This window comes from Labrus mixtus, chromosome 19, assembly GCF_963584025.1.
Source record: "Labrus mixtus chromosome 19, fLabMix1.1, whole genome shotgun sequence".
NCBI classification, from domain to species: Eukaryota; Metazoa; Chordata; class Actinopteri; order Labriformes; family Labridae; genus Labrus; species Labrus mixtus.
In genome coordinates, this window is record NC_083630.1 from 16,765,547 (window position 1) to 16,785,022 (window position 19,476).

The window sequence follows — 19,476 nt, forward strand, 5'->3', positions numbered from 1 at the left end:
TATTTATTGGAGTAAAAAAGAGAGAGAGAGGGAGAGAGAGAGAGTGTGTGTGTGTGTGTGTGTGTGTGTGTGTGTGTGTGTGTGTGTGAGAGTGTGAGAGTGTGGGTGTATCCGTGTGTGCTTACTGCAGGCCTGCTGGGTCGTGTCACCTCTCTGCCGTCATCTTTGGTCTCGTGGGAAGAAACTGTTGAGCCTTCAGTCATAACGGCTGAATTTCCTGAAAGCAGAAACAAATACAGTGAGGGTGAGGACGCTCGCTACATAGAACTTAAACCTTTTTTGAGCTCAGTTTTAAAGAAGCTCTTGAAAAACGAGTTGAGTTAAAGTTCAGGGGAAATTGAAGACTCATCGTTCAGGAAAGTGAGGACAAAGATCAAAGACGATTTTAGAGATTGGGGACAATAGAGAGATTAGGGCATTCTTGAAAACTTGAGATATTTAGAGAAAATCAGGGTTTGGGCAAATTGTTGCACATTTTAGCTAAATCAAGAAACATTTTGGTAAAAGGACTTATAAGGATGAGAGCCCTCACACACATGATGTACAAACATGTTTGTGTGTGTGTGAGTGTGTGTGAGTGTGAGTGTGCACCTCGTTCGTTGGAGCCTCCCTGGGAACTCGGGGTGCTGGAGCTGGAGGAGCTGTTGCTGCTCGTCCTCTTCAGGGGCGTATCCATGGAAATGTCTGTCCTCCGCAAGTCAGGGTTGCTACGGCAACACAAACACAGACAGCGCTGTCTCATTCATGCGGGAAAACTGTTGGAATCCTGCTCTGAACTAACAAAAAAAAACACGTCACACCTGCGTTTCCACAAACACAGCTCCCACACACGGAGCTGTGTTTGCATCATATCAGAGCGCAGGGTTTGCGTGTCTCTTAGTGAGTGTGGTTCTCTAGAATGTATAAGGTGTGCTCCATCAGTATGTGTGTTAGGAAAACTTTCTTTAAGAATATGACAAATTAAACTTCAGCATGAGTGTGTGTTTGTGTGTGTGTGTACCTGGCCCGTATGAGGTGCGCTCCGGCCCGAGGTCCAAGGCCAGGTCCATTTCCAGGAGAGTGCTTCCTGACCAGAGCCGGAGAGATGGAGGTCGTCCTTTGAGGAACCTTGAAACACACGACATTAAAGACAGGGTCAGAACCTCCATCATGATTTAATATCACACACTCTCCCACAACAGCAGAGGAAAACAGAATCTAAAATATGAACATTAACATATGACTCTCAATCTTAATTAAAAACTTCATTAAATAATAATATAAAGGTGAAATAACAATAGAGGTAAAATGGCTTTAAAAAAGTATTCTAAAGATGATGTTAATATGATTACCTCAGGGAGTGACTTATTAAGAAATGGACCATTAAGTCAAGTACATTTCCTCTGAGGAAGCACACTTTTTGTTAACTTTTTCATCTAAATTTGCTTCGTAAAAAATGTTAAAACTTACAGCAATTAGTACTCTTAGTTAATAAGATAATATAGCGCACACCACCTGTTGTAATAATAATACAAAAAACATTGGCTATAAGGAGAGAGTCCCACAAAAGAAACTCAACAAATCAAACAAATGATTAAAAGTTTACCCAGAAAAAAAAAAACAGAATTTAGACAAAGAAAAGCTTCAAGCCAAAAGATTCAACACACAAACACACACACACACTGGGACAAACACACTCAGGTGGTGGCATGCAGAGACCTTGGGGGGCATGTCGTCGTCCTGTCGCAGCCACGAGCTGCGGTCCAACTTGTCGAGGGGGGGCGCCAGGCGGGATAGGGGCGGGGGAGGAGGGGTGTCGGAGGTGGGGTCAGAATTCTGCCGGGGCATGGGAGGCCGGGATGGGGAGGGTGACGCCGAGGAGGAAGAAACGCCGTGAGGATCGTACAGAGACTGGGAGCCTGACAGACCGTGACTCTTCACTTGCACTAGGTGGGCCATCTGAACACACACACACCGTACACACACACACACACGCAGGAAAACAGGCAGGGTTCAGGAGGAAGAGCAGAATCAGGATTTGGGTTCGAAAAACGTGATGATGAGGAGAGATGCAGGGTTGGAGGAAATGATGCAGGAAGGAGTGATGAAGGAGAGAGATGAGGTGAGAGAGGAAGGTACAAAACACATGCACTCAGGGTGCGTTCACGACTGTCATGTTCAAAAACTGGGCTTTTTTGTTCTTTGGTGTTGTGGAACATGCTGACTTTGACTCTACAAACCCTGAAATAACACTCTGATCTCTGGAAAATCTCACATCCAGCAGTTTGTAATTGTTTGTCTTGATAAAAACAACATGAGAAAAAGAGTCAAATCACTCTGATGTTAGAGTGAGATTGAACAAACTTCATCAACTCATCAGATTATCTTTGTCCAATTGTGGACAAAAAAATAATCACGTAAGTCAAATTCTAAATTTGAATCAGTCCATCCTTGAGTCCAAGTTAAAGTTTGTTACAAATTCCCTTCAGGGACTACAGATGTAAATGAGCTCATAGCTGACTCTGGTACAGCTAAGTGGCTGTACACCGTCCCTGTCAACATAAACAAACAAAATTCGCTCCAGGTTACTCTGACTTATTTATCGTGATGATGACCAATGTTCACCAAAGCTGGTTCCCCTTAGCTTTATTTTAAGATTATGTCCATAAAAATCTGAAGAATGAATGAAAACATGCAAACTGGGCATAGATTCTGCATTAGTACAAGCATGGCACCAATCACCTGTCACTCTCACGTTTCCCCTAACTGACCACACCCACAGATCCTTCTTTTAAACCTTCTCTCATCTAACCTTCCTTTATCTGTTGTTATATTGTGATTCATGCAAACACACACATACACAGACACAGACAAATAAAGACACAGAACACACACCTGTGGCTCGACAGAGCGGTGCATGGGCGGGGTCCGGGCCTGCTGGATTCCTCCACTGCTGAACGACTCGGAGCGCGGCGGCAGAGAGGGGTCCGAGATCCGGTTTGAGACTTTGTGCTGCAAAGCAGGAGAAGACTGTCTGTTCATCTTATAATGCTCCTCCACCTGACGCATGCACACATACATCCGACCACAGTCACTCACAGCATGCAGTGAGGTGTGTGTAGAGAGTTTAAATCTGTTAGCACACACTCATGATCTGTTTGTTTTATGGGAAGGCTATGATCTCATCCATCATTAGTTATATGTGAAAAGTCATTACTTGTGGTTTGTTAGTCCAAAAATGTAAGTGTTAAGCGACATTTTAATTTGAATGATAGAAGTTTATATTTTGACTTCCATGAATTCCACTCTGCTATTCTGCATTCAGACGTTTTTAAATCATTCATATTCACGAGAGCTGGCTCGACTTTATCACAGTCATGTTGTTTTGTTACTGAAGCGTTCACATGAGAAAATAAACTTTTGCTCTGTTGAACGAGAACCCACTCAAAGCAGCAAGCATTCCCTGACTAATTTTATTCGGTTTGGGTTTGAAATATGTGGAGATACTTGTGTCTTTGGGTAAAATCAATGATATGTTATACGTTAGTTTGTAGACTGCGCAGGCAACTTAAGACTTTTGCAGTTCAGCCGCAAACCTCACTCTGACCTATCAGGATCAACTGTGTCGATAACACAGGACATGAATCCAGTTTGGAAAATTTGCAGATTAAAAAAAGGATGTCTGGCAAAACTTGGTTGCAAGGAAATCTTTTCAGAGCTTTTTGTTGCTTAAAGAACCAGTTTTAAATCATTGTAGAAGGTAGAGTGCACCTGGCACTAAGAAGATACCAAGGACTCCCTCAAGGATAAGTATCAAAGTATAAAGAGTTTTCATTTTGCCAAAGACTGCATGGACAGTAACACTAAGGAGAAAGGTTACAAACTCACTTCCCACCAAAGTTAGTTTACTTTGATCGAGGACATGAGACTGCATTCATCTGCAGAGATTTACTGAGAAGATTTTTTATATAGTTTTGACAGATCATTCTGCAGATATAGCAGATGAGAATTTGACCCTTTCATAGCAAAAGTCTCAAAAGTTACATGTGTTAAAATGTGCTAAGTAAGAAGTTAACAATCTTGTTACTGTAGTTTGTGGGGAATCTGCACTATTTTCTTCTTTAATTTTAAAAAGCTGTCCTGCTTTCTCTAGAGAGCTGAACTTTAACACCTGCAGTCGTTTCATATGAGAGGTAATCATCTGTTTTTAGAGAAGGACTTTTTGTCTGTGCATGATGGAAATATTTCTCCCTCAAAGGAAATCCTTGGAGGCTGAGGTGAGGGTAGACCTCTCTGTACGTGTGTGTGTGTGTGTGTGTGTGTGTGTGTGTGTGTGTGTGTGTGTTTCCATGCATGGTGTCCGCAGAGAGACGGACTGATATAGCTGCAGCTGCCCTACATTAGTCCATTAGCTGCCACCAGAGGGCAGGCCTGCAGATCTGCCCTAAATGTGTGTGTGTGTGTGTGTGTGTGTGTGTGTGTGTGTGTGTGCGTGTGTGTGCGCGCGTGTGTTTGTGTTTGTGTTTGTGTTTGTGTGTGTACACCAGGGAGGGTTTCATACTTGTGTATAAAGAGCTGACCTGCATCGCCTTCACTAACATCTTACTTGACTTGAATTTAAAAACTGTGTGAAAGTAACAAGATGTCAGGCTAGAGGAACAAAGAGGAGTCACAGCATCATGTTCGTTAAGTGTGTGAAGCTAAAAATGTCTAAATAATAAACAGAAGAAAAAGGAAAGACTTGAACTAAAGAGAACCCTGGTTAGTTAATGAACACAAAGAAAGCCTGTAATGTAAACGTTTGTTAAAGTTAGTATTTGTTAGATATTTGACCCAACACCACAAAAACATGCAATAAAACAGCAGCTGTCATACTGCATGGAACAAACCAGTGTTTTTACTTCTAGTGCTTCAACCAAATCAGGAGTAAAACTCTGTGTTTCCCTTCTTTTTAAACTCATTTGTCGCAAGAAAGATGAACAGGAATAAAACACGTCGTAACCAGATCTGCAGTATTGCCTATTTTCTTAAAGTGAATAAATCAAACAGAAAAATCCCAACAGCTTTTAGTAAAGGGAACCAGTCAATGCTACATCCAGTCAGAAACCTGGGAAATGAAGAGTGAAAGTCAAACATCAAGAAAAGTCGAGATTATCTGAACAGAAGGAAACACGTTAGTAGATAAAAAGAGAGAGAAATACAGGGGTTAGTTTCAGCTAGAACAGCTTGTTTACCGTTTATGTGGACTACCTCTGTTGTTATATGTTTCTGGGGATTTTTTTTTTTTTTACATTACTTAAAAATAAAACCATATTGCAATAACACAACAAATTTAGCATTTAGGATCCTTAAAAAAAAAGACAAATCTAGTCATGTAAATGTATTGCTTGATGGCTTCCAAAAAATGTATAAACCTCGAGGATGACTTTTTGAGACTTTGATGATAAGATTGTTTTTCACTGTGAGTAGCGCCACCATGAGGTCAATTATTGTACTTTTCAGGGTAATATTTTAACAACTATTGGACGTGTTGTGACGAGATCTGGTGCAGATATTTGGCTAGCAGCCTAGATGTGAACAGAGGTCCCGTGCAATGATTTGATTATATTTATGCTAATTAGAATATATCACCTTGCAAATACGATAAACATTCAACCTTAACGTTATGGCTGTCATTGCACTCAGGCTGATTTTAGACTTTAGTAAATGCTTATTCACAGCCTCACACAGCTGCCGCAGATTTGTACTCTTGTACATCCTTTAATAAGAAAAGTCTAATGTGATTCAGAGCTGTTATACAAGAGGTGGGAGTTAGTGTCAGTGTTGGAAGGAAGCTGGTTGGAAGCACCGACAGAACTAATCAAAGAGGAAATTAATCAAAAGATTCCTGTGAGAAAAAGATGAGATGAGGGGGTGAGAAATTGGGGTGAAAGAGTAGACATTATAATTCTGCAGCCAGCCCAGAGTTAATGTGTGAGTCCGCCTGGTTAGAGAAATAAACTGTTAGGAGGAATTAAAGAGGGAATCATTCCTGCACACGAGTTAGTACGCAGCCTGGATCAAAAAGAAGACGAAGAGATAATAAGGAATAATGAGTCTGCTCATCCTCCGACTGACCCGGTGGCCGGGGCTCAGACTGACCCGGTGGCCGGGGCTCCGACTGACCCGGCGGCCGGGGCTCCGCCCTCTGGAGTTGGGGCTCCGCCCTCTGTAGTTGGGGCTCTTGCGGCGCATTACTGGCTGAGAAGAGTTGGGGGCGGGGTTAAGGTCACAGGTAACACGGATATGAGGCACATGGTGGTGATTTCTGGAGGGGCTGTTGTGTGCGGGATAGGAAGGGGGGCGGGAGCGTCGAGGTTTGTAACCGGGGAGTAAGAGTAGGTTGCCGAGGTTGACATCTCTTGGCTCCCTGAAGGAATGATATTTCTTTGGAGGGACGCGAGGAGAGTTGCTCTGAGCTCGATGCATCACCTGGAGAGCAAGGTGAGTGTTTAGACACAAGAACATATACATACACACAGTCTAGGAATGAAAAGGCAGGCGTCTGTCTGGGGATGTAACACACCTTCTGACACAGGTGTTAACAAATCCCCTGAAAACATATCAACAACATACACTGTATATGAAAATAGACAACACGTCTCTACCTCCATCCGTTATTTAAAAGTGAAGCCAAAATACCCCGTGCCTCAGCCACAGACATGTTGCACATTTTGAGTCACGGTCTGCACAGGAGAGATTGGCTGCTTGACATCCTTACCAAAACAAAACATCTAATTTAGCGATAAAAGGTTCTGGATTTAACCATCAAAAGCCCCCTGGGGGGTTCAGTCCACAGCAGAACTGTTTCTTGTGTCCGTTTGAAGCAGACACTCATGGTTTAGGAAAGTTCAATGACTCTAGTGATAGTGTTTGTTACGTTTCCTCTCACAGGTCCTCCTCCTGTCTGTGAACAGAGCGCTGAACAAGCCTCATTTGTGCAACAGAGCTGTCCATCATAATGTTCTACTCTTTTTTTTATGGCATCGTATAAGTGGTAAAAACGAAATTAAATATGTAAACATGGAGGAAGCAGAGCTTATAACCTATACTGCAGCCAGTCAGTGTGTGTGTGTGTGTGTGTGTGTGTGTGTGGGGGGGGGGGGGGGGGGGGGCTTCAGCTGTTTTGGCTTCACTTTAGGAGGACAGCTATGTTGTCCATCTTTTATTCAGTCCATGGTCTGCACACTTTTCACATCAGTTTGTTTGACTGAAAAACAGATGATTTATGATGTATCAAAGCACCAAAGTAGGAGCGAAGATAAATGTTATTTTAGGAACTCCACCTTTGACCAAAGTATTTCATTAACAAACGTTCAGTTGCTGCACCTAAAAGAGGCAGAACACATTTGAAGCACCACCACACACAGAGATCGACTCTCATCTGCAGGTAAAGTAGAGATGACACCTGGAGGGCAAAAAAACTCCACAAAGACAACACAAACAAACAAACAAACAAAACCTGCAGGGAGCTCTGCTGGCCTGGAACCAACGGCTATGAAAACTAAAACTTTACAAACAGGGTATTATGGATGCAACTTTTTACAAAGTGAGGTGTTAGGAAAATATGTTTTTGAAGAAAAAGAAAAGTTTTCTCTCCTTGTGTGTGTGTTTGTGTCTCCGACTGTTACCTCTTTGGCCCACGCGGGTTTGTCGTTGGTGCCGGGCGCCTGGTCTTTGTAGTGGTACAGCTGCTTCTTGTCCTGTGGCGGTCGAGTCGACTCCTGCTGCTGCTGTTGCAAGGACACCAGGTAGGCTCGCTCCTGCTGCAGCTGCCTCTGCAGCCGCTCGGCCTGCCGCTGCTCCTCAATCTGCTTCCTCTTGTACTCCTTCACAACAGACGCAACAGAGGAGAGAGATATGATAAACGTTCAGGCAAACGTACAAGGTCAAAGTAAGTCCTCTAAAAATGATTAGCCATTTACATTTACACAAAGTAGGTTAAAAAAAAAAAGTTAGGTTAGAAATTTGTCAAATCTAAATTCCATCCTTTGCTTCCATGTTACAGTTCCTCAGTTTTTAAAGAATTATGTGAATTTTCTTCTACCACTCAGTTTGGAGCAAGCAGCAAACCACCAGTGTCCCCCAGTGTCCACTAGAGGCTGTCTCCTGCAGTGAGTCAATCCTCATAAAGCCCAACATTAAAATGTCCAACATTACAGAAGAAATAAACATGTTTAAAGCCTCCGACAAAAACTGTTTTGGTCTCTATAGCTCATTTCTCTTTTCAATGCAACCCAATGGGCTGAATCTTTATAGAGCTCATCTGTTTACTTATATTAAGGTTTAAAGCATGATTAAGACATTAGTAATAAAATAACTCTGTAAATATTCATATTTATTATGTAGTCATTATTTTATGTATCATTATTTATGTAACAAGCGAGTTTCCCCAATGGGAAATCAATAAAGCTTCTCTTTCCTGAATTGTATCTTATGATTATGGGCGTGGCCTCTTTGAGTGACAGCTGAGTGCTTTGAGCTGTCTGCTAGGTGTCACCTCAGCTAATATAGTCAGAGACTGTGTCCGGATCACAAACTTCTCACTGTTTAGTGAGTTCACCATTTTGTAGTGGTGTCTAGCTTCTGAGTGAGCATAACATACCCTATATGGTGCACTCAATGTATCCCACAATGCATTGTAAAAAAGTAGTGGTCCCAGTGCAAGTAATATAAACCATCATGCATTGCGGTTGAAAGCTTTGCTGCGAGCAGAAGGTGTTTGACTGCTCTCAGACGGACAAGAGGAGCAGCCAGCGTGAACACAGAACACAGAAACACAGAAGAGTCTTTATTCTGAGCTGAAATCTAGAAGCTGCTCCAATACAGACTGAAGAATTTTAAACTGAAAGATGATGTCAGGCAAGAATCCATCATCAGTAAGCATAAATAAATGCATTTTGGTGTGAACATATGTTTCATTATTTATGAAAAAATCAGTATTTTTAAATGTATCTATTACATGTAATTGTTTCATAAACACCCTTGGTAAATTGTTAGTTATCACTAAAATTCATGCTGTTATTTACCGTTATTATTAATCCTTGGCCGCTGTCAAGCTGCAGGTTTTAGATGTGTGACAGAAATGGTGTCACTGCCGGCGGCCGGCGAGTGAGTGGGTAGTGTCTGAAATGTTTTTTTATTGTACCAAATGAGTGCACTAGACAGTCCACTAATACAGAGAACTCACTATGAAGGGAGTAGGGCTTACGGAACGAGTGTGTGACTTCAGACACAACCTCTGAACTTCTGAACTTGAACCTCTCGGCAGTGTTTGAGCTATTCGGAGATTGTTTTAACGCCCACATCTCTATGCAGACGTCTGCGCTCCAGTATTTTCGAAGCGAGTTAAATTCGACATCGTTTTGATCGTGCATTAGCGGACATTTTTGCGGCTTGTGCATGGAAGGCAGACTTGAGGTTGGATTTTCCCTGTGGAGAAGACAGCAGAGCATGGCGAGGAGAACCGCTAAAGGCTGGTGGCTCAGCTCTAAAATGTCTGTGTGTGTGTGTTTCTCACACCTTCCTGTCATGTCAGAGGTCTGGTATTTATCTGAGACGTGTGTGAAAGTCTGCAGCAGTGAACATGTTTGTGTGTTAGTGTGTGTGGACTGCTTGTTAAACAGCTGCTTGTTTATGGAGGACACGCTGCTGTCTGCTTTCATTTCATTGAAAAGAATGACGACATCATCAGGAACAATAAAGCTGGATAAAGTGTGATTACTGAACTGTCAGCTACCGACAGACACGCCTGCCGCTTTCTGTGTTTATTGATTTGTTGTTTGCTAACTTTTCTGATGTGTGAGTCAGTCTTGCCTCAGTATTGATCGAGTATCGACTGCTTTCGCAAATTCCCTGTGAAAATAACAAACAGGCCGACAACACATCCTCAAAATCCTGGTACCGGTGTCATGAACACTTTTGTCACTGTTGTAGCTCAGGGATGAGCCTGCACATCCTTATTCCCATAAAAGTGTGTTTCTGTGGTTGTGTGTGATGTTACCAGCAGTAAGGCCTGCTCCTGCAGGAGCTGCTGCTGCAGGATCTCCAGCTGCCTCTGCTCCTCCTCCAGCTGTCTACGGATATACTCCTAACCAATCAGCACCAGGGTCGGTGCGAGGACGCAGCCAACCAGAGAGCGCCGATGCAGGCGAGAAGCAAATCAGAAGCCCCAGGCAACCAGTGACATCAGCAGAGCAGGAAACAAGAGAGAGTAAAAAGAAGAGGACGGAGCAAAGTGGATTTAGTGAAGAGGTGTGAGAGCAGCGGTAAAGTCAGAAATAGACGAGAGATAAGAGAGAGTAGCAGCAGGGGGCCATCGTTAGTAGAACAAGAAGTCATGCTTATTAATGAAGGAGGAGATGTTCACCATCAGCATGAAATCCTAAAGTGTTCTGGAAGAGTTGAACTGCAATATAAGTTCACCATTAGTCGTGCAGTCATTTGCAAAGCATCCTGTCTCCCCTGTTATACTCTATTAGAAATCTGTTTTTTTTTCTTTTAGTTTCTATACACCTTTCTTCATTTATCATACACCACAGCCCATTGACATGATGTGTTCTCTTAGCATGAAAGCAGATCGAGTCTTGGGCCGTCAACATATCCAGTAATGGAACCTTCATTTAACACCTTAGTTCACTGCGTCATATCTCTTGAATTTAAGATTATCCTAGAAAAAGGAGGATGTCCCGTCTGATGTTTGGATGGTCTAACGTTTCATTTCATTCATTCATTTCATTTCATTGTGTGAAAGCTGCAAAAACGTTCATGCATTTCCCATGATGAAGCTCAATTCATTTTTGACACAAGTTTTCGTTTTTGAAATTCCAAGCTGAGACATCTCTGTTAGACATCAGGGTTGTTTTCTCCCTCATCTTCTCTAGAGAACAATGTGAACGAGACGTAACCCCTTAAAAATCATCCAGTTTTAAAGCTAATGCTTTTTCTGCTTTCCTATCCTGGTTATCATTTTTTGCCTCGTGACATTTATCCTCCATATGTAAGCTGTAACTGCATATTCATGCCTTGTATCAAACAAGGGGAGATGAAGAAAAGAAATAACTCAACAAAACTCCACAAAAGTAACAGAGCAGTGATTTTTCAGGAGCTGAGAGGCCACTCCCCTCTGGATGACACCCGTGTTGTGACATCTCTGGTGTTTCAGGTGTTGTCGTACCTGTTCCCTCTCTGCATGCCTCCTCTCCTCCTCACGGCGGATCTGCTCCATCTCCTCGTACCTCCTCCTCTGCTCGCGCTCCTGCTGCTTCCTCATCTCACGCTCTCGACGCTGTTGCTGCAGGCAGAGGAGATTTAACACAAGAAACTCTTCAGCTGTGTATGTATTTGTGTGTGTGTGTGTTTGTGCATGTGTGTGTGTGTGTGTGTGTGTGTGTGTGTGTGTGTGTGTGTGTGTTTGTGTGTGCACAAATCAGGTGTGTTTCTCTGGCATTTAGATAAGCTGAGGTGCTAACATCACAGGTGTGGTGAGTTTGCTTTTTAAATGGGGGTCATTGAATAATCAAACCTGAGATGTTTTTTAAAGGTGAAAACAGCCTCAGGCTGAAACAGGGAGGTTCATTCTAATCTATCTGATGTGATGATGAGGTATTAACACTTCATCTACTCAGGCGTCTTTTTTATCTAAATATGCTTATGGGAATGGGGCCTACTTTCTACATCATATTGTTCAATCTGAATGACATACATGTACAAAAAGTTTTACAATTTCTTAAACAGTAATACTCTTGCCATCAAGAAGTTATTAACCCTTTAACCATGATATAAACACCCTTCATCACATGGTGCACTCATGCTAACCTGATGGGAATTCAGTCTTTTTAAAGCCCCTTGCTAAAAGCATCAGGAACACTAATCTATATTTTACAATTTCCTGGTGATGTCTTTAAAGGTCATCTGAGTATTTGAGAGTAAAAACCTCGAAGATCTCTGCACATTCTTTTTCAACATAAACAGTATATAAGACATGGTCGTAGCTTCAATGTGTCAAAAGTGCTGCAAACATCTGAACCCGCCCCTGTTGTGGCCAACCAAAGGGTGATGTCAAGTTAGCTATTCACTTCTGAGACACACTATGATTATTTTTAATTGTTTTTTTGACTGTTTGCCTTCATCTAGATTTCTATGTTTCTTTTTCTTTGGATTTGCATTTTAGCCTGTTAAGAAAAATCTTTGCCTTTTCAGCTGTTCACTTGCAACACTAACAGAGACGATTATTCTGGTAAGTGTGACATCAGCGCTCCAATGCCTACATTGCACTGTATTTTTCATCTAATGCAACTTGTCGACAAATCAAAGAATAAAAACTACCTCCTCCAGCCGTCGCCTCTGCTCTTTCTGCTCCTCAATGCGTTTCTGTCTTTCAGCCAGTAGTTGGCGCTTGTGTTCCTCGTTCTGCTGCTGCTCCAGCTGCTGACGGCGGATCAGCTCCGACCGCTCCTTATTGGCCAGCTGGAGCCGCAGGAAGTCCCGCCTCAGAGTAGACTCTCCGGGGATGTTGATGATTGAACTAAACAAGAACAAATCATGACAATTTCAAACTATCAGTAGAGGTAGGAAAATCAGAAATGTGATAAAAGCTAAAGGAGACACAGTAGCAGCGGTAGCACCACTAACCATAAGCTACATAAAAAAGATGGTTGACACTAGAGCTCTCGAAACTGAAGCCAAAATATTAAGCGCTCCCCCTACTGTCTGGCTGCAGTATAGCTCATAAGCTCCACCTCCTCCAAGTTGACAGATGGGACACGGGTCAAGCTATGAAATCAACATACATGTCAAATAAAAAGACATATAAACATTATCTTGTTGTCATGAATGAGTGTCTGCTTCAAGAATCCGTCCTGCGGTGGTATGAACCCACCTGAGGACCTTTGACAGTTTTATCCAAATGATAAATTTGTTTTTTTTGTAAGCAGAACGTGGACATCAATGCCATGGTTTCAAACGAAGATCCCTACAGCATATCAATCCTAATGCAAATGATTTCATTACCGGTGATGGGGAATTTGGCTTCACTTTTGTAAAACAGGAGGAGGTGAAGACATATTGTCCATCTTTCTATACAGTCAAGCCTTGGTAGTAATAGTGTTAGCAGGAGAAGTGGAAGTAGCAGCCTAATTAACTACTAAAAGGTCGCACCGAGGGAGCTGAATTCAAATGACAGTATTAGTGATACCTGGGCTCGCCAATGTCCCTCTCTTCATCCTCCTCCTCACTGCCGCTGTACTCGTATTCTGTCTCATCTGGAAGAAAAGCACAGACTTCAGGTTAGCTGCATTCACACATGTTGATGCAGGTGTGAGGTGATTCAGTGGGGGCGCAGCCTCACCCCTCTCCCCCCTCCTCTTCTTGGTGCGGTCGATGTGGTCCTTCAGCTGGATGCGGACCTGCCGCTCGTTGGGGAGGTCTCTGATGAACGGGTGTTTGAGGAGCTGCTCGGTGCTAGGCCTCTGACTGTGACTCTTCACCAGACAGCTGTCTATGAACGACTGGAACTTCTTCGACCTGGGAACACAACAACACAAACGTATATAGTGGCAGCAGAAGAAGTTGAAGTCGTAGTAGATAATAAATAAACACACATACCATTCCTAGCCAAGATAATCATTAACTAGATCCTGATCATTATGTTCCATGATGATCAATAAAAGGTCGTACACCTGTTCAGTAAGGCAGCATCGGTGCAGACTCACGGTTGGAGGGTTTAACTACCCACTCTCACTCCACCCTCAGAGGTTTTGGACTGCACTCAATGTGGATTTGGATTCCCTCGACTCTGTTCACCACCCTTTTGTTTGTGTTTTTGTATTTTGTTGAATAATTCTGTTTTTTTTTAGTCTGCAATAGGGTTCGCTTTTATTTGCAAAACTTGACATGGCCAAGACAGCAGAATCAAAGTATCGTACAAAGAATCAAACAATTAAATTAAATTTACAACACTTAATAAATAAGAAGCCTGGTTTTAAAAACATCAAAGCTAATAAAATGCTTTAGTTTAAAGCGAGCTACACACTACAAGATAATCGGGCTAATTTAGGGCTTGATCCCCCCGTTCTGACCGAAGTCCGCAAAGGTCAGTTTATCTGATGGTTTCAAAGATTAGCATGCCAGATGTTCCTGTGGTGTGAGGTGTGTTAAGAGCTCGGTTTGAAATCATAAATATGTTCAATATTTACAATCAGAACTCCTGATGTGTGGCGAGAACACGGAGGACAGTCGAGCATGCACTCTGTGGATCGTCACGCGGCACTAAACAATAACCAATCAGGAGGCAAGCTGACTGAAACAGGAAGCACAGCAAACGCATACATGGGGACCTCAACTAACACTCAGCATAAAGTCAGATGGACGTCAGAAATGGAGAACCAACTTGTGTTAATAGAAAGACAGGAGTCCAAAAACAGCTACCAGTTCTTCCTGCTTGTTGTCGGCCGTACTTCTTTCATCTTGACCGCACAAGATTACGAGTTTTGATAGTCGAGAATCTGGTTGTTGGTGAATTAATCTGCTAGTGTGTGGTGTGCTGAGTCAGTCATCTTGTTGCACACACCACACACTATAAGAACTAGACTGTTCAATCTGTCAGTATTTGTTGTCGTGTGTGGGGTCTCTCACATTTTCAACATCGTTTTTAAGATTTAAACAATTTTTGGCTGCAATACTTTAAAAATCATACACATCTGTTTTTCCATGTGAAGCAGATTATTATTAATCCCTTTAGATGCACTTTCACGCATAACAAGTGTGAGATTTATTTTGAAGACAGAATTCTGCTGAATGTGTCTCAGAGTCAGAGGAGGCTCAGTATGAAGCTGACAGAGGATAATAACCACAGAACAGGTGCAGTGTGTGTGTGTGTGTGTGTGTGTGTGTGTGTGTGTGTGTGTGTGTGTTTGTGTTTGTTGTAATGTGTGTTTGTGTGACTCACCACTTCTTTGACTTGAGTCTGGGGGCGGGATTTCTGGGGATGAGGAAGAGCGCTCTCATTGGATGCATGTCACATAGAGCTGAGGAGGAGAGAAAGAAAAGAGGATAGAAAAAGGGAGAAACAAGGAGAGGAGGGTGGAAGAGGGAGGAAAGGAAGGAAAGAAAGGAAAGGGCATAAGAGGAAAGGATGCAAAAAGGAAAAAGACAAAAGAGAGGAAGGAAAAGAAAGAAATCCAAATCAGATGGATGGGAAGAGAGAAAGTAAGGAAAAGAAAGGAAAGAAAAGAAAAGGCGATAAACAAGAGGAGATTTAAATCCATAAAAGGAGACGAGGAGGGGAGGAAAGGGAGGAAAAGAAGACAAGACATTGAGAAAACAAACAAGAAAAAGAAAAAGGACAGGAATGAAAGAAGAAAAAGGAAAAAACAGAGACAGATTTAGATGTTAAACTACGAGACAAACTGTTCCCTGTATCCGTTCCTAAAAAACGTCATGAGTCTGAGGTTTCACACTTACGTGGTGCTCCCTCTGCCATCTCGATGGCTGTGATACCGAGCGACCACAAATCACTCTGCGCACATGAAAAAGAGAGAAAATAAAACTTAACAGACTTCACTTATTAATAATTCAGTCTACTGATCAGTGTTCTTGTTGAGTCATAAAAATACAGACGCAAAAACTACAAATCGTCTGCTGTTGTAGAAGTGCACAATTAGTCATGACTTAACTAGGCAGTGTGTTTTTAGGCCGTGTTCAAGCTTCTTTAAGTACTTTCAGTTTGCACACATTACAGCACCCCCTGTGGAAAAGGGATATCTCTCATTTCTTATGCTTACATTCTTTCTTCACCATGAATCTTTGTCGTGAAAATGTAAACACAGATTGTTTATGCAGCATGCTGAAGCACACGTCGGCGTGGCAGCAGTTAAACAATAAAAATAAATACTTAATAGACATGTTCAACGTTGTCGCCGATGACTACTTTGTTTTTAAAAGTCATGAAAAGGTACAACCAGATAAAAACGGCTTTCTGAGTGTTTTTTTTTACCTTTAAGACTAATAGACTAGTCTGAATTTAAATATGTGTTTCATCGACTTTAAAATGAATCTCTAGAAACACCCCTAGTGGTGGATCTCTGGCCTCATGCAAACATTTTATAATCTCTTTATTTGACTCTATCTGCATATTTCAGCCATCAGACGGCAGTGTAAAGTTGAAGTTTTTACTGCGAGAGGATCTGAGGGTTTATTTAAGCCCCAGAGGGTGGGAGTTAATGGTGTCATCGCAGAGCCATGTTCATCCTCCACAGGCTCACCACAGGGAGCCGTCCCCATTACTGCACATCCTTCATACGGAGACGACGGCTCCGGTCTCACTGCAGAGTCTGTCCTTTCTGTGAGGAGGTTTTAAACCAGCCTGTGTTTGTGCAGTTCAGTGGAGATGATCGGGGATTAAAGGATTGAAAATAAAAAGAACTGATCATTAAACCTTTTCAGGGATGATAAAGGTCAGTTGGTGTTACTTATTCCCTGGTAGAAACATTTCAACCCTGCCTGATGAGAAATTAAACACTGGAAGCTGAGATTTAAAAAAAAAAAAAAGAAGTATTTTTTGTTTTCACTCTTTAAAACAACCCTCTGATATTATCCATCTTCAGTTCAGAAGTGCATGTATAGATCTCTTTGCATGGTGTCTTAAATCATAAACACGTTACAGTTACATGAACAAAGGCGAAAGCCAGTAGCAATGATTTGACGATGATTTTTTTTAGGGCAACGGTCTAAAGCTGCTGTTAGTAAGTTTCCTGTTTTATTTGAAAAATATCCTTGAATAAAAGCAAATATTAAGCAAACAGAGGAACCTAAAACAGGCTTGATGGACACTAAGGAAAGTGAACGTGGTGAAGGACCACTTTCTCAACCTATCAGTAATGAGTGCAGGTAAAGTGTACTTTAAAGTTGAGGTGACGGCAAAAACAGTCAGGTGACACAGACCCTCAGGTCAACACTTGGTTAAACCTGCCTTTCTCAATAGTTGTGTAATTTACATTAAAACAAATGACAAAATGTGGCTTACTGTCCTTCTACTATCCACATCTTCTCTGTATTGCTATGCTCATTAAACCTATTTAAGTTCATTATTTTAATCTGTAGGACATGCTTCACATTCAAGTCGATTCATTTTTCCAAAAATGTCATCTACATGTTAAATGTTAAAAGTTGTTTCCAAGCAGCAGATATTTAATACAAATAAAGTGCAAAGTGTCCGGTCTATAATCAGGACAACCAGAACAAAACTGTACAACATGTGCTCATGAAGCCAGTGATGTAGCATCAAATTCACAAACACTCACGACAGATGATCACAGACACCAGGTGTACCTTGAAGTCATATGTGGCGTCAGGATTCTCGTCACAGGCGATGACCTCTGGGGCCATCCAGTACGGCGTCCCAATGAATGTATTCCTCCGTCCAACTGTACGGTCCAACTGAGCGCTCACACCAAAGTCCACTGCGCACACACACACACACACACACACACACAAACACACACAATTTAAGCTAAGCCAAATAATAACACATATATCTATATATATATATTGATATATCATTAAACTTGTATATTTGTTAAATGATGTGATTTTTAAAAGCTTAATATTATTTTAGCTGCTTAAGTTTGGTAAGCACCAGCAAATACTGCTTAAGATGACAAAATGTGTGTGTGCAAGTGGCTGTGTGTGTGTGTGTGTGTGCAGTCTCACCCAGTTTAACCTCTGCATTCTCTGTCAGCAGCACGTTCTGGCCTTTGATATCTCTGTGGATAACCTTGTGCTGGTGGAGATGGGTCAGACCCTGGAGGCAGAGAGACAGGATCATCATAGAGTCCTTCCTATGATAGTAGGGTAGTAGACACTGTGGTAGACATGTTCCAACTATAGTAGAGGCTACCTGACGTGAATGTATGCTTTGATTTTTATTTACATTTAGAGGCTTTGACAGATTAAGTCCACTCTCCCCTTGAGTTAAAGGTCAGAAAATCATTAAAAATATTGTTAATTGCTGATTAACCATTGACTTTATTTGACTAAGTATCTCTTTCTCCTTCTGTTGTTCAAAAGTGAAGCCAGGATACCATGGTTCGGACCATGAAATATTTTGCTGGTGCCTTAATTTGCTGCAAAGACATGTGAAGAAGGGCACCGGCTGACTAAACACTGACAGAGATGTTCAGATGTTTTCATGCAGACACGCGTCTACTTCATTTTGATTCTTGTTCTCACCCGGAGGATCTCTCTGCAGATGTAAGCGATCCACTCCTCCTTCAGAGAGTTCCCTTTGGTGTTTTTGATCAGATCTGTCACAGAGCCGGCCCCGCAAAACTCCATCACCAGCTGCACATAAACACACACACACAGAAGAGCAACATTACTGCACAGGTTATCATACATCTTTTTAAAACGTTATTTTAGAATTAGAACTTGAAAGCGGCAACACAATTTAAAAAAAATGCTTTACCTTTAAATGCAAGACAAAAGCATACATTCAGGTTAAAAAAAAAAGTTCAATTCAGTGATATTTACTGATATCTAGAGAAGAGTCCTTCCCCTCACACTGCTGCTGGACACCTCTTTACACATTTTTGATGTGGCTTATTAGCTAACATTAGCTAACACAGTAATGTTAGTTAAAAAGTTAACACAAGAATTAATGTCAGGATCAGTAGAAGTTTGTTCTTTTGTTCCACCACAGGGACAGCGGAGCGTCTAACAGCGTTAATATGCATCCCCTCATCTATGAGTTTGTCTTGTGGGTTAGTGCAACCCCTTGGAAAACTACTGTATTTTAATTTAAAGAATTAAAACTGGTTAAAACACAACTGAGACTGATCACTTCTCCAGTGGTAACAAGCCGTTCTTGCACGCCAGTTGGGCAGTTTCATTACTATGTGACGTCACGTGAAATCTATTCATTAAATCGAAATACAGATACATACACTTTGTTAGTCTTCTGTGGAAGGTTGTGGTTGTTCATCTTTTGTAATTTAATACATTTTTGAAAATCTAAGTTTTTTAGTCTTTATTACGCAATACTTTTATGTGAATCTCCTCTGGTAGCTACGCCAAATAAAAATGACAACGAACTTCAGTTGGGTTGAGAAAGAGTGTCATCTGAGGTGTTTCCTAATCATGTGACTAAAGGGTGCATTAAGGCTCAAAGGGGTGTTTTGTTGCTCTCTAAGTAACAGATAAACGTACCCAGAGCTGGTCGTCCATTCCCGGAGGATTCTTCTTGATAAACGCTCCATAATATGTTGCAATGTTTCTGTGGTGGCTGTACTTCTTCAGCATGTTGATCTCTGCTTTAATCTCCTCCTCTTCATCCTAAAAACACAAAAAATCACACACACACAGAGAGAGAGAGAGACAGCACAATAAATACCAAAATCCATGGATTAGGATATACAGCATGTGGTCCCAGAGAAAACCCTCCCGCAGAGTTTACCAAGGACA

The 19,476-nt window shown here is 41.8% G+C and overlaps 1 protein-coding gene across 11 annotated transcripts in view; it reads right to left on the reverse strand.

Annotated features, from left to right (window-relative positions):
• The window catches only part of tnikb (TRAF2 and NCK interacting kinase b), a 52,894-nt gene that overhangs the window by 18,667 nt on the left and 14,751 nt on the right, over positions 1-19,476 (reverse strand). For 2 of the 11 annotated variants that reach the window (XM_061064935.1, XM_061064937.1), the window contains exons 4-21: positions 19,222-19,347; positions 18,247-18,357; positions 17,728-17,818; positions 17,347-17,477; positions 15,481-15,535; positions 14,966-15,044; positions 13,367-13,542; positions 13,214-13,280; positions 12,346-12,544; positions 11,195-11,311; positions 10,022-10,108; positions 7,650-7,847; positions 6,145-6,450; positions 2,875-3,039; positions 1,699-1,938; positions 1,001-1,107; positions 592-707; positions 126-217 (exon numbers count right to left, since the gene is read on the reverse strand). In XM_061064935.1, coding sequence (XP_060920918.1) covers positions 126-217; positions 592-707; positions 1,001-1,107; positions 1,699-1,938; positions 2,875-3,039; positions 6,145-6,450; positions 7,650-7,847; positions 10,022-10,108; positions 11,195-11,311; positions 12,346-12,544; positions 13,214-13,280; positions 13,367-13,542; positions 14,966-15,044; positions 15,481-15,535; positions 17,347-17,477; positions 17,728-17,818; positions 18,247-18,357; positions 19,222-19,347 — 2,463 coding nt within the window. Of the gene's footprint in view, positions 1-125; positions 218-591; positions 708-1,000; positions 1,108-1,698; positions 1,939-2,874; positions 3,040-6,096; positions 6,451-7,649; positions 7,848-10,021; positions 10,109-11,194; positions 11,312-12,345; positions 12,545-13,213; positions 13,281-13,366; positions 13,543-14,965; positions 15,045-15,480; positions 15,536-17,346; positions 17,478-17,727; positions 17,819-18,246; positions 18,358-19,221; positions 19,348-19,476 lie in introns of all 11 variants that reach the window. The other 9 variants (XM_061064940.1, XM_061064944.1, XM_061064945.1 and 6 more) reach the window with 7 other exon arrangements.